Raw genomic sequence first — 12643 nt, 5'->3', positions numbered from 1 at the left:
GCCTTGCCGTTGTTGGTATCTCAGCCTGGATAATTCAATTTACGTTTTTTAACTATTGCCTGTCTGACAACGTTACTGCCTGCCGTTTTGGACCTGTTGTTATTAAAAGCTCCTCTTTTACTGTAGTCTAGTCTGTGTGTTGTGCATTTGGGTTCAAGCCTCAGTTCCTGTCCCTGACACCAGCCCCTTCAGGTCCCATGTCAAAATACTCACTGCTTTATGACAGTTTTGTTTTCACAACATGACAAAATGTGAATCTTTATTATGAAGTAGCGTTTTAATCTAATGCACACAGGTCACACATTAGAGTGAGACAAGGTGTTACGATACGTTGTAATAGGCAAGTTGCTATTTTATACCAGCAACTTCAAACTTTTTTTACACAGCTTTACTCTAGGACATTAAAACTCATATAATTCATTTAAGAGGTTGACGGTACAGTGTAAATTTAAAGTTGATGTTATACAATGAGGGAAATCTGCTTCTTCTTAAAGAGAAGCCTCTCTATTGAAACCCTCAGAAGCCATCTTTTGCCACCTTGCAGCCCTACACTGTATTTCCAGCTTCCACACACTCTGCTGGACAACGCATTATACTGATGTTTATATTTTCCTCTGTCCCTCTCCTTTTTCAGACACTGTGAAAACTAAACAAAAATAAAACGAAGTGACAAACCGTTCTAGCAGATATACAGTAAAACATTATCATAAAACAGTTAACACAGTGTGCACCTCCTGAACCTTGTGCAGAATTGTGCTCTCAGTGTCCGTGCCATCTCTCTTGCATCCATGCCTGTCCCATAATCCCACACTAGTGTTCCTAAGGTTACCTCACTGTCAAAATAAAAGCTTAAACGTAAGATTATCCGCTTGGAAGGGATTTAAATTAAATTCAACCAACTCTGTCATAATCACAAATCACCCAAATAATAATAATATAACAACAAAAACCAAACCCTGTGTTAATGAACCCAGTCTCTGACACTCACACAAAATCATTGGACTGTTGGGCTGAAAATCAATATTGTTAAAGCTGTATTTATAGATTTTTAATAGTAAAGGCTCCGATATCCACTTGTGACCTGTTTCGTTACGTTTTCACTCTGGCGGGAAATTGTAGATGAAAATGAAAATGACGTCGGAACACAACATGTATGGGGTGCCGAATGTAAAAGGAGCACCTATAACTAGTTTCACATTTAACTAAATGACACAACATGTTTTCTCACATTTAGTTAAATGTGCAAAAGTCTAAATTTAAATGTTAAATGTAAATGTTAAATGTTAAATGTTAAATGTTAAATGTTAAATGTAAATGTTAAATGTTCGCCGAGTGTAAACTGAATATTCATGAATGGGCAAGTAGACTCTACCCCTACCCTCTATAGAATCAATAGAATGAGTGGAATAATAATAACCAGGAGCTTCAAATGTATTTTGTGCTGCTTTAGGGCATCGTAAAGTCAACCTCTTGAATGAAATAATTAAGATGAGTTCCAGAGTGAAGTTAAAGTCGATGTTGTTGAATATGGGGTGCCGGATGTAAAAGGAGCACCTATAATTAGTTTTCTCACATTTAACTAAATGACACAACATATTTTCTCACATTTAGTTAAATGTGCAAAAGTCTAAATGTAAATGTTAAATGTAAAATAATAGGGGGTGGAGTCTACTTAAATATTCAGTTCGATCATTTAATATTTACATTTAACATTTAGATTTAACATTTAGATTTAACATTTAACATTTAGATTTAGATTTAACATTTAGATTTAACATTTACATTTAAATTTAACATTTACATTTATATTTAACATTTACATTTAGACTTTTTACACTTTTTACATTTTGACTTTTTTGTGTTACCTATAATGACTGATGTCAAAGAGAAGAAGGAGAGCCAGACACTAGCAGAGTGGATGACAAACCTATTGAAGGAAAAAGAGATTGTGAATGCAGATAAGCTGCCAGATGCTGCTTGGTCTCAGCAGGAGGAGGAGATCGAGCCAGGTGACCAGATTCTCATCAAGGCCATCAAATGAAAGACGTGGTCAAGTCCGCGGTGGGAGGGGCCATACACTGTGGTACTCACTACACCGACGGCTGTTAAGATCGAGGAGAGAGCTACGTGGATCCATCAAAACCACTGCAAGAGGGTGATTCCCCTGGTTGGCACTGAGTAGGGGTGGAAGTCGACCGGTATCAAAACCTTTGGTCGCCGAAGAAACCAACAGATCCCCTCTCCCAGCTATGGCACCAGTGGGTAAGCTCTGGGTAGTGGTCTGTGTCACAATCTTCATGATTGGTTTGTTTGCTCACAAGGTACTGTGGAATGGCCAGATGCTGAATCTGTTTAGAGTGAAGAAATGGACTGGTACACCAGTGGATGACTGGAACTGGAAGAACTTAGACCCCAACCACAAGCACCCGTTCGAGACCAACATGTGGTATCATTATGTCAAGGTGTTAGCTAAAGCATACAATAAATCAAATTGTTTTGTGTGCTCTCACATGCCGCATTCATCTTCTCACCTGACACTCTATGCTACACTCATGCCTTACCATGAAAGGTTTTACAAAAATGTCTTACAAGGTTTATACAATGTTTTGACGTTCACATTGAAAACTGATTCAGAGATATGTGATACTGATGTTTAATTGTCCTTGTAATGACAAACGGGGGGAAATGTTGGAGAAAATATACTTTCATCTATTATTAATCTCATTTATCCATTTCATTTATATTCATTTCATTTATATTCATTTATACTTTTTATGTATCATTTAACCTTTTTTACATTTTCCATTTATGGTTTGCATTTGCTGTGCCTTATAAACCCATTGACAGGTGCACAGACTTCTAACCACAGGTTTTCAAGTATTGTCATATACGAAGAACAATTTTGTCACTTGCTCTGTGCTCCTACTCAGGCGTAGGTGTTCAAAACCACAAGAGGGGTTGGAGGAGTACTGCTATGCCTAATGTGTGTGTTTCCGCATGTTCAGCAATGATGTGTGATGGAGGCGTGTACAGTACAAGTACTTCAATAAAATGTTGTGCTTTGGGGAAGTTCGTTGGAGTTGGTTGGTCTCTGAGTGAAGCGCTTACAACGCTAAGATCTCAGGCGAGCTCCCCTTGGCCAAGTAAAATCTCTGGTTGGCTCACAGTGTGCTTCTCGTCTCTGTGTCTCGTCTCAGTGCTGTTGTGGTATTTTCAGACCCAACAAAAACATTTTGTGTCATTTAGTTAAATGTGAGAAAACTAATTATAGGTACCTTTTACAGTACATCGGCACCCCATACTAAAACAGAGGAAATCTGCTTCTTCTTAAGGAGAAGCCTCTTTATAGAAACCCTCAGAAGCCAAGAGCATTTGTCGCCACCTTGCAGCCCAACACTGTATTTCCAGCTTCCACACACTCTTTCATACACGGTGCTGGAACAAAGAAAAAAGTCATTACAACCACAAAGTGATCACACACTGTTCAGAGCTCATGGTTGTGGTCATTACCGTTCTGGGCACGGAGCCATGACACAGCCTTCATAGCCAGCAGCTCCCACTCTTCCTTAGCGTCCGCCTTGAAACCATGAAGCCAGATCAGAGCCAGAACGGTGGCCCACACGTCCTGGTTGACCTAATTCACCGCATCAAACAGTGATAGAACCAGAAACAACAAATATGAAGTATACAGCAGAAGTATGAACTGTTGAATCATGGCTTTTAACCAACCATGAGTCCTGCCCTCATATAACATTATACCTGTGCAGGCTTTGGCTTCTCCACCTCCTCGCTGGTTTTTCTCAGTGCAGCAGCCAGAGCTGAATCCAGCAGCCAGCAGCCAGACGCCTTCTGGAGGGAGACCAGCTGCAGAAAAGGGCCTGTGGGTGAGTTCTGAGGAGACGAGTCATCTGAGGGGAACAAGCACATGGTGAAAAAGCTGTGTACTAGTACACTACAGTATGTGTTTAGAGCGTCCACTTTGAATTTGATGTGTGCATACAGTATAGAGATCATCTCCAACTCCATCATTCTGTGCTTTACTGTAAGTCAACTACCTTCATCTGAGCTCCCCATTTCCCTTGAAGGCAAAGCTGTTGAAATGTAAGACAAATAAAATTAAGTGTAAAACAATAATAATTATTTAACATATTGAAGCAATTAAAATATGAAAGTACACATTTAACAAAAAATCAGTAGAGACTGTTGACTCTGCCAAAGATTAAACCTCTGCTGCCGTAAGTAGATGAAAGCATGTTAACAGTTTGGATTCACGTTTAATAAATGTAGTAAAGACACAAACACATAAACATGTTTTAATGCAGCTCAGCGTCGTAGCACTGGGTGGACAGGAGGTTGCCAGTATTGAAGGCATAGAACCTTGGCACTCTTAAGGACAAATAAAATGTAGTTAGATAAACAACTTATTAGTTCTTAACTCATCGAAGCAGTTAAAATATAAAAGTGCGCATTTAACAAAGAATCATGCACAGACTGATGACTCTTGTACAGTACCCGCCTTATTTAGGGTCATCCTGCCCATCTCATGCTCATAGCATAATACTTAAAGACAAATAAAATTTACTTAGAGACTAATTGTTTGTACTTGACAAAAATTTGACCCTCTTTGAAGGAGCCTTCCTAAAATTTGAAACAGATGATAGAATTTAGTTAGAAAAACTAATTATTAGTACTTAGCATATGAAAACAATGATGTTCTAATGGAGCTCAACTTCTCACCACTGGGTAAAGTAGCGTACCTGCTTTACGTGGGATTCTCCCTAAACGCTTACAGCAATCTTAAAGACAATAAGATTTAGTTAGAAAAACTAATTATTAGTACTTAACATATCAAAACAATGATGTTCTAATGGAGCTCAACTTCTCACCACTGGGTAAAGTAGCGTACCTGCTTTACGTAGGATTCTCCCTAAACGCTCACAGCATCCTTAAAGACAATAAGATTTATTTAGTACTTGACATATGAAAACAATGAAAATATAAAAGTGCACATTTAGCAAAGAATCATAACAGACTGTTAATTCTGCCAAAGAATAAACTTGTTCTGTTGCTGCTATAAATTGATTAAAGCATAATAACTACTCACTCAAGTAACAGTTTAGATTCAGTGTTATTTAATGTAATGAAGACAGAAACGCAAACATGTTCTAATAATGCTCAAATTGTCACCACTGAGTAAAGTACAGTACCTTCTTTGTATCGCACACCACGCCTCCAAGGCATAGAACCGTAGCTTACTTTGAGACAAATAAAATGTTGTTAGGAAATCGAATTATTATTACTTAAAATATAAAAACAATGAAAATATAAAAGTGCACATTTAACAAAGAATCATTACAGACTGTTGACTCTGCCAAAGAATAAACTTGTTCTGCTGCTATGAATAGATTAAAGCATGATAACTACACATATAAGTATATAACAGTTTAGATTCAGCATTATTTAATGAATGAAGTCAAAAATAAACATGTTCTAATCCAGCTCAACTCCTCACCACTGGGTAGAGTACAGTACCTTGGGAAAGCCTCATTTTAGGCGCAGCAAGTAAAATGCCTAAAATTCAAAACAAATGACAAAATTTAGTTAAAAAAACAAATTGTTCGTATTGACATAATAAGGCAGTACCAGACTCTGGTCATAACTTTTCAGTAATGCCGAACAGAAAAACACATTCCTGAACCTGTGCAGACACCTTACACCAGAGGTCTCAAACTGTTTGTTGCGGCCCCCTACTTAACATTAAAATTAAAGCAGCCTGTGAGTATTTCTCATGAGCGTGAGTTTTTCTCACACACCTTTTTGCCAAGACATTTGTTCTTAAAGTCACTAATGAGCTATTATAACTCATGCTCTTGACACCTTCCGCTCGTGTTTGTTCTTTTATAAATGTATTTTCTCCATAATTGCAAAATTCTCAACATTTGCTTGAGTGCAATAAATAGCTGAGGTTTTGCTATTCGCTATATAAAAACATAGCTTCTATTTAGCTATTTTCCAATATGGGGAGAAACCTGAAGGTGTGTCAGCGATGAGCCTCAGCATGAAACTCACAAACCGTCACACTCTGTTTCACAGCTGACCTTAAGTGGATTATTTGCTTAATTTTCTTGTTATTCTCATGACGAGCAAACATGTAAAGCTAAATAAAGTAGAATTTAAAGTTTAAACTTCAAAATGTGCATCTCCCTATAGTTTTGTATATAACCAGTATAAAATACTTTTAATTAAAATGCAATAAAAACCTCTCACTGGATCACTGTATCAGTCATAAACCTCGCAACACATCACTGTTACTCAGCTGCTGTGGACAAGCTGAGGAGTTTATGTAGAATACCAGGGGGTTGAGAGAGACGACCATAAACTTTGACAGGTCAAAGTACAGGTCCTCACTTACTAATAAGCATCTTTAAGCCATACTGAGGGTCTGAATTTCTTCCTCCCTGAAGCCAAATGTGGCTCAGCTGTGTAACAGGAAGCGCTGCCGGGCAAGCAAGGAGTAAATAAAGGAAGCCTACATGTATGTTTGAAAAATGTTAAGACAATTGATTTGGATCATCACTTGAAAGCTTTTTTAGTGGAATACTTTATGCAGCCCAGGCTCAGACTATACTTCAAGCAACCTTTGGCTAATTTGAGTTTGAGACCCCTGCCTTAAACAGTCTGCACAGTCCTCATTGTGTCAGTGTTAGTCATAAAAAAACACTCACCAGGTACTGGAATATCTCTGCGCACCAGAGGTCCTTGAATGTTTTTGCCATCACTTTTGTTCATGGCAACAAAGGCGGTGACGGAGCTGCTCACTCCTGATTGGACACTGAGCTCCACCATCTTCTTCCTTATCGCTCCATCTCGTCCTCTGCTCTCTCTGTCCTCCAACTCCAGGGAGCGAATCAGAGTCCGAGCAGCCAACCTGTGGACTGTTAATCTGCAGACAGGAGTGACAGAGGTGGAGATTCATATTAACCTAACATAAGCAAACCTTCATGGACACTGATTAAAACCTGTCTCACCCAGTGTCCTCTGCTGGTTTGAGACTGAAGTGGAGCTGGTTCTCAAAGACCTGATCAGCCAGACTGTACTTCACCTTCACAGAGCCCTCTGCAACTTCTGAAGTCTGAGAGAACAGAAACCAGATACGTTACTCACAAACCTGATGAACAGACAGACGTACAGTATGTGTAAATACTGATCCTACCTGTCCAGTGATCTGAGCATAAATCAGTGACCTTTGACCCTGAAATATTGCTGTGATTGGTGGAGAGAGGACAGTGACGGATGCTTCTTTGGGAAGATCCCATGTGACTGAGATGTTTTCCACAACTGTCTGCAGAGCAAATCGCAGTGACTGCATCACCTGGAGAAATAAACATTTGAAGAACTTGAACCTTTTCTAAACAATTATGCCACCTTCCAAAAAGACTCCTTTTCACTGCCTTTGTGGCCTTTTTTGCCACGCTCATAAAAATGCCTATATAATCATCATACGTCAATATTTTGGGTTTTTTTTTTTGTAAATAACTTAAACAACTTTAGAACTGCCCAGGACTACCAAGCTTTTTATTTTCTTTAGAATTTTAACCCTTCAAAACCCGGTTTTGTGAAGTAGTCACATTCTGCCTACAATGGAAAAGAGGCTGAATCTGGTGAAATACGTTAAAAATGTCAAATATTTCGTCCATGATGAAATGCTGACATCCCAGAATGCATGGTTTCATAGTGTGATGGCAGTGAGAATAAAAAACGTGGTTTACATTGAAGTCTAGGGGGCATTTTTGGCCACAAAGGCCTCCAGAGGGAATATGTAGCACTACATAAACCATCAAACCAATTTTTTTTAATCTTTGACATATCCAAAACTCTTATCAAAACCAAAACCCCATCCTCCTACTATTTAGTTTATGGAAAATAAACTTGTTTTTGTGTTTTTTGAAAAAAAAAAAATAAATAAATAAACAGTACTTCACTACTGTTTAAGTGATTTACAAAAAAAGCAAAAAGCAAAAGAAATATTCATGTATGATGATTTTATAGGCATTTTTATGAACGTGGCAAAAAAGGCCACAAAGGTCACGAGTGTATACAAAATTTGTATCTTCTATATAAATGACAATAGAAACGAAAGGACAATGGATTTAAAAAATTCAAGGACAAAGTAGCATTTCTCACAAAAATCATGTCAGCAGCTGTAACACAGCCAAAATGATCAGCAATTTAAAAAAAGATGGCAAAAATGGCCAAAAATGCCCGAAGGCGGCATGAGGGATAATTCAGAACTTCAGAGCTTCTCTTTTTTCATCAGATGCCAACTTGGCCTTACACCACTTACCTTCCTTTAGTTTTGCCTTTTCCTCTCTGTTATTTTCTGCTGACGTCTGGGTTTACCGTTTTAAACCTACCAACCTGCCCAGTTTTCTCTACAGCTTGTTGTTTATCTTTGCTCTCTCCTTTTAAAGCTCATACCAATCAGTCGAGGCAGATGACCTCCTGATCTGCTGAAGTTCATTCTCTTCACTGTTACCAAGTGTTTGCTCAACATGTAGCTGTTAGGTTTGTCTTTGGTTTGTGAAGTTGTCAGGGATTGTTTTTGATGTGAAGTAACTTTATACAAATAAATGCAACATAGATTTTATTTATAGTTAGTTCACTTCACGTCCCCTTACTTAAGTGCCTTTCTTACTTTGAGTTGTATCTTGTCGGTCCCAGTGATGAACTGAGCGTGACCTCCTCCTTCCTTGGCCAGTCCGTTGATGAGAGCAGAGCTGGCCCCTTCCCCGATCCCAAAGGAGAAACACCTGCAGGACACTGGTTTTTAACAAAGACTCACTGCACATAAACATTTACTATGAGACCTGAGGGACTGATTTCTGTCATTTCACCTGTGGGAACCTGAATTCTTCTTCACCAGATCAATAACTTCCTTGGTGTTTCCCACTTCTCCATCGGTAAAAACAAAAAGCTAGAGAGGAATATAAATAACATGAACACATTTTGTAATGTGGCAACATTGTTGTCATTTGATAAATTCAGTTTCTACTTTGTAGAATGACTCTACTAAATGAGAAAGGAACATTTTATTTCTGCATTTTGTGAGACTGAAATCCATACAGTAGCAGAGTAATGTTGACTCTAGTGTTTTTGGTGACAGTTTGTATCTATGATTGAGTGTATTACTTGTCGAGGCTGGTTAGTAATGCAGGGCTGGTTGTAGATATGTTGGAGGGGTGAGAGAATCTCAGTTCCTCCAAGATCAGCCTGCACCTCTTTGACCATCTTCAGAGCCTCGTCCATGGTTTTCTGGCTGTACTCCACACTCTTACTGCCATCAGAAACACATTCAACAATGAGTCTGTGCTGGTTCTGAGTTTAGAGATTTAGACTTGGAAGATGTAGCAAATGTTTCTATTTTAAAATTATTGTCTGTATTGAAACTTGAAATGGTTAAAGCATCACATGTGCTTCACTGTTTACATACGGGAACATGTGTTCAAAGGTGGAGCCAAAGCCGTAGATGTTGAAATAGCAGCCCATTGGTAAACTCTTCAGCAGGAGCAGCAGCGTGTCCTTGTAGATAAATAGAAAACAAATTAATGAGAGCTGTGTGAGAGAAACACAAAATGTGTTAGAAAGGAAAGTAGCTGTTGTTACCCTGGCGCTGCTGATGCGGGCATTTTGCATACTCCCAGATCGATCCAGTAAAATTACAAACTCTCCTTTCGACGTGACAGCCTGAGGAAACTCAGGGTACAGGCTCACCATCACCACCTGATCACCCATCAGAGAGCCTGAAACACAGAGAAATCATTAGGAAACTACTGAGTGTGGTGAGCAAAGCTACGACATTAAACCTTAGCACTGACCAGGCTCTGCAGAGGCCTGTCCTGCTTCTACCACAGCAGAGGGCTGGTGGGCATCTTTGTAATAAACCAGCAGCTCCACATCTCTGTCAAACTTGTGTCCTGCAGCCAACTTCACCTACAGATTAACACACTCATGAGCATAAATAGAGTTTTACCAATCATTGGAGCTATGAGCAGTCGACCTACTGTGGCCTGGGTTTGCTCTGCGTTGAGGAACTGGAGAGGATCCAGGGAGGAGCTGGACTCTACTTTAGAGATCGGACGAGGAGACGACAGTCGAGCAGAGAAAGACAGAGTGTAGGGAACCTGAGACGCTGGAACTGATGTCACCTCAACACTGGGACCCCCACTTCCTGTAAACCAGGTCAGACGTGTTTGACATCACATAGTATCAGAAACTAAGATTGACCTAAGCTGAGGCTGTTTTCTCACCCCGAGGTTGGTAACGAGGGTTGAGCACAGCAGGCAGACAAAACCTCAGGCCGTCATCAGCCTGCACAGCCAGCTCAGTGACATACTCCAGCCTGATGGAGGCGCTCTCTCCTGGAGGGAGACTCCCCACACTCAGAGAAAAGATGTCTGGACTCTGGTCACTCTCCTCCAACAGGAAGGCCTGCTGACCGGAGCTCAGGGCGTCATCATACTCCTCACGAGCCTGGAGAACAGACGACGCATCAGTGACATCCACCACCGTTAATTAGAGGCTTGTCAGGAATCCAACCTTTACTGTCCAGCTCACCTGCTGCTTCTCCTTCACCTCAGCTACAATCTGTGTCTGACCAACGGTAGCACTGAAATGACAGACGGCAGCGTCTCCAGGCAGAGGGAAGACGAACACAGCCTCTATTGGTTTGTCCTCCTTGTTGTCGTAGCTCAGAGTAGAGACCACTGTGGCCACATGGTCCCTCACCTGCAGCTCCACCTCGATGCTCTTCAGAGGAACTGGCACAAACCAAAGGAAACAAACCGATACAAAAGATTAAAAAACTGTCTCGGAATGTTTCTGGACTCAGTTGGTAAGACTAATATATATATGAGTAACAAATGAATTAGACAATGAGTTAATAAACGTGATATTTTCTGTTTTCCAACCTGGTTCCTTCTCAGTAGTTAACAGACCACAGCGGTTCATCTTCGTTTCTCTGGTACAGATGAATAACGACAGAGTTACTGTACAGCTGATGTATTCTAGAGATTAGTCACTATTAGGAAAAAGTATCCAGCTGGAGACGTACACACCAAACCCAGCATAAAACCCGGGAAAGAATTTGATTCAGATAAATTAATCATTCACAAAGTTAATGGTCTGGTTATTTCCCTTTTTGCGGAGACATCCGTGAAAAGCGTTTGGTTTATTGTTCTGGCCAAAAAAGGAAATCTAGGACTAGAAACCTTTGAACTCTGAAAGATGGGTTCGGGGCAAACTAAGTCTTACCACCAGACAGCAACATTGTGAAATTAATGAAACGTAAATATAGCGATGAGTGTGTTTCATGTCTCCATGAATGGGTAAATAATTATGGGTTTAAATGAATGATCACGGGGTGGGACTAGGTAAGTCTAAATTTTACCTACGCCGTTCAAGCATGAACCAGGTACAGTAAATGGAAAGCTGAAATGTATTTTCTTGTACAGTATATGTGTGTTAACTATGTTGCTGCTGCTTTTATATATTTGAAAGAATAAATAAATAAATAAAAATAAATATCAATGACCGGTAAATCCTCAGTGTGAAAAACCAACAGTTTACTTTACTGTTTTTTCAGTCTCATCTTTTGTACTTTACCTGGTCTTTCAGTGTCACTGATGATATATGACTGACCTGAAACTACTCATTATACGGGTTATTTTGGTATTGGTTCAAAATGCTAATCAGTAATGTGAACTTACATGGTGAAACAAACAATTGTTTTGTTTTAACACACAATTAAATATCACTGACTTGTTTTCTTCCTGCTCTTGTTTGGGCGTCTGGCATCAGTTTGCTTTTAGACCATTAAAATAACTTTTTTTTACTCTGACGGGAATTTGGAGATAAAAATAGAAACGACAAAATGAACACAACGTGATCGCATCGTTAATATTCTTCAAAATCGATGCAAATGGAGAAAACCTTACGTTTAACGATGATACTGCTTCTCTCATCTGCTGTCCTACTACAAAGAAACGGGGAAAGTGTTTATAAAACTGAGCTACGTCATCCAGACCGGCCACGCCCACAGAGTGAGCTCGATTCCCAGAAGTCATCGGCGTGGGCGACGCTTTACTTACCGGTGTACACAGTATGTTTAGTGTATGTCTTGTGCTAAAGTACTATACAGTTTGTATAATTCACAGTCTTTATAGCATAAACTGAAATGATTGTTTCATTTGACGCCTTATTGTAGTTAGATCTGATGTCTAATACCTTTAAGAAATTAGTGTTTCCAAGATTCAAGATTAAAAAAACTTTATTAATCCCAGAGGGAAATTATTTGGCACACTCTGATTGCTGTCACAGGAGGTACACACAGGTAGGTAGGGAGATTAAAAAATAATAATAAGAAATAATTGCTCACAGGTATTGTATGCCATGCAAGGGAAAGTGATACACCCAGTGCTCTGGTAGGGGTTTGAACCTGGGAACTTCACACTTCCCAATCTAAGGCTCTGCCAGCGAGCCACAACTACACACACAAATCTTTAATTATTAGCTACATTTTTTTATTGTAGGTGTCATTGAAGAAGAAGATCAACCCTTTCAGACAGAGACACGGCTTGAATCTTCT

At 39.6% G+C, this 12643-nt stretch overlaps 1 protein-coding gene across 4 annotated transcripts; it reads right to left on the bottom strand.

Annotated features, from left to right (window-relative positions):
• Nucleotides 1–1033: 1033 nt before the first annotated feature.
• LOC114868007 (von Willebrand factor A domain-containing protein 5A-like) lies at nt 1034–12074 on the bottom strand. 4 transcript variants are annotated; one of them, XM_055513735.1, is made up of 23 exons: nt 11994–12039; nt 11818–11892; nt 10968–11017; nt 10615–10817; nt 10308–10530; nt 10062–10228; nt 9876–9990; nt 9664–9800; nt 9491–9579; nt 9190–9334; nt 8895–8974; nt 8696–8810; nt 7214–7372; nt 7029–7132; nt 6726–6943; nt 5533–5571; nt 5208–5255; nt 4907–4945; nt 4758–4796; nt 4056–4091; nt 3760–3908; nt 3511–3634; nt 1034–3435 (listed from the first exon to the last, which is right to left on the bottom strand). In XM_055513735.1, the coding sequence occupies exons 3-23, from the start codon at nt 11005–11007 to the stop codon at nt 3356–3358; spliced, it is 2349 nt and encodes a 782-aa protein (XP_055369710.1). In that variant the 5' UTR covers nt 11008–11017; nt 11818–11892; nt 11994–12039; the 3' UTR covers nt 1034–3355. The 4 variants fall into 4 exon arrangements, 3 of the variants coding, with proteins under 3 accessions (XP_055369710.1, XP_029027090.1, XP_055369711.1); XM_029171257.3 differs by lacking the exon at nt 11818–11892 and having other exon boundaries at nt 11994–12074; XM_055513736.1 differs by lacking the exon at nt 4758–4796.
• Between the last annotated feature and the right edge of the window lie 569 nt (nt 12075–12643).

This window comes from Betta splendens, chromosome 13 (assembly GCF_900634795.4).
Source record: "Betta splendens chromosome 13, fBetSpl5.4, whole genome shotgun sequence".
In the NCBI taxonomy this organism is placed as follows: Eukaryota; Metazoa; Chordata; class Actinopteri; order Anabantiformes; family Osphronemidae; genus Betta; species Betta splendens.
Note: the sequence above shows the minus strand (reverse complement) of the source record. Positions and strands in the feature narration are given on the sequence as shown.

Coding starts and splice junctions, on each gene's coding strand:
- LOC114868007 (XM_029171257.3), bottom strand. CDS start 11,007: ATGAACCGCTGTGGTCTGTTAACTACTGAGAAGGAACCAG. Junction 7,133..7,213: donor ATGCTCAGATCACTGGACAG/GTAGGATCAGTA, acceptor CTGTTCTCTCAG/ACTTCAGAAGTTGCAGAGGG. Junction 4,946..5,207: donor TGGTGTGCGATACAAAGAAG/GTACTGTACTTT, acceptor ATTGTCTTTAAG/GATGCTGTGAGCGTTTAGGG.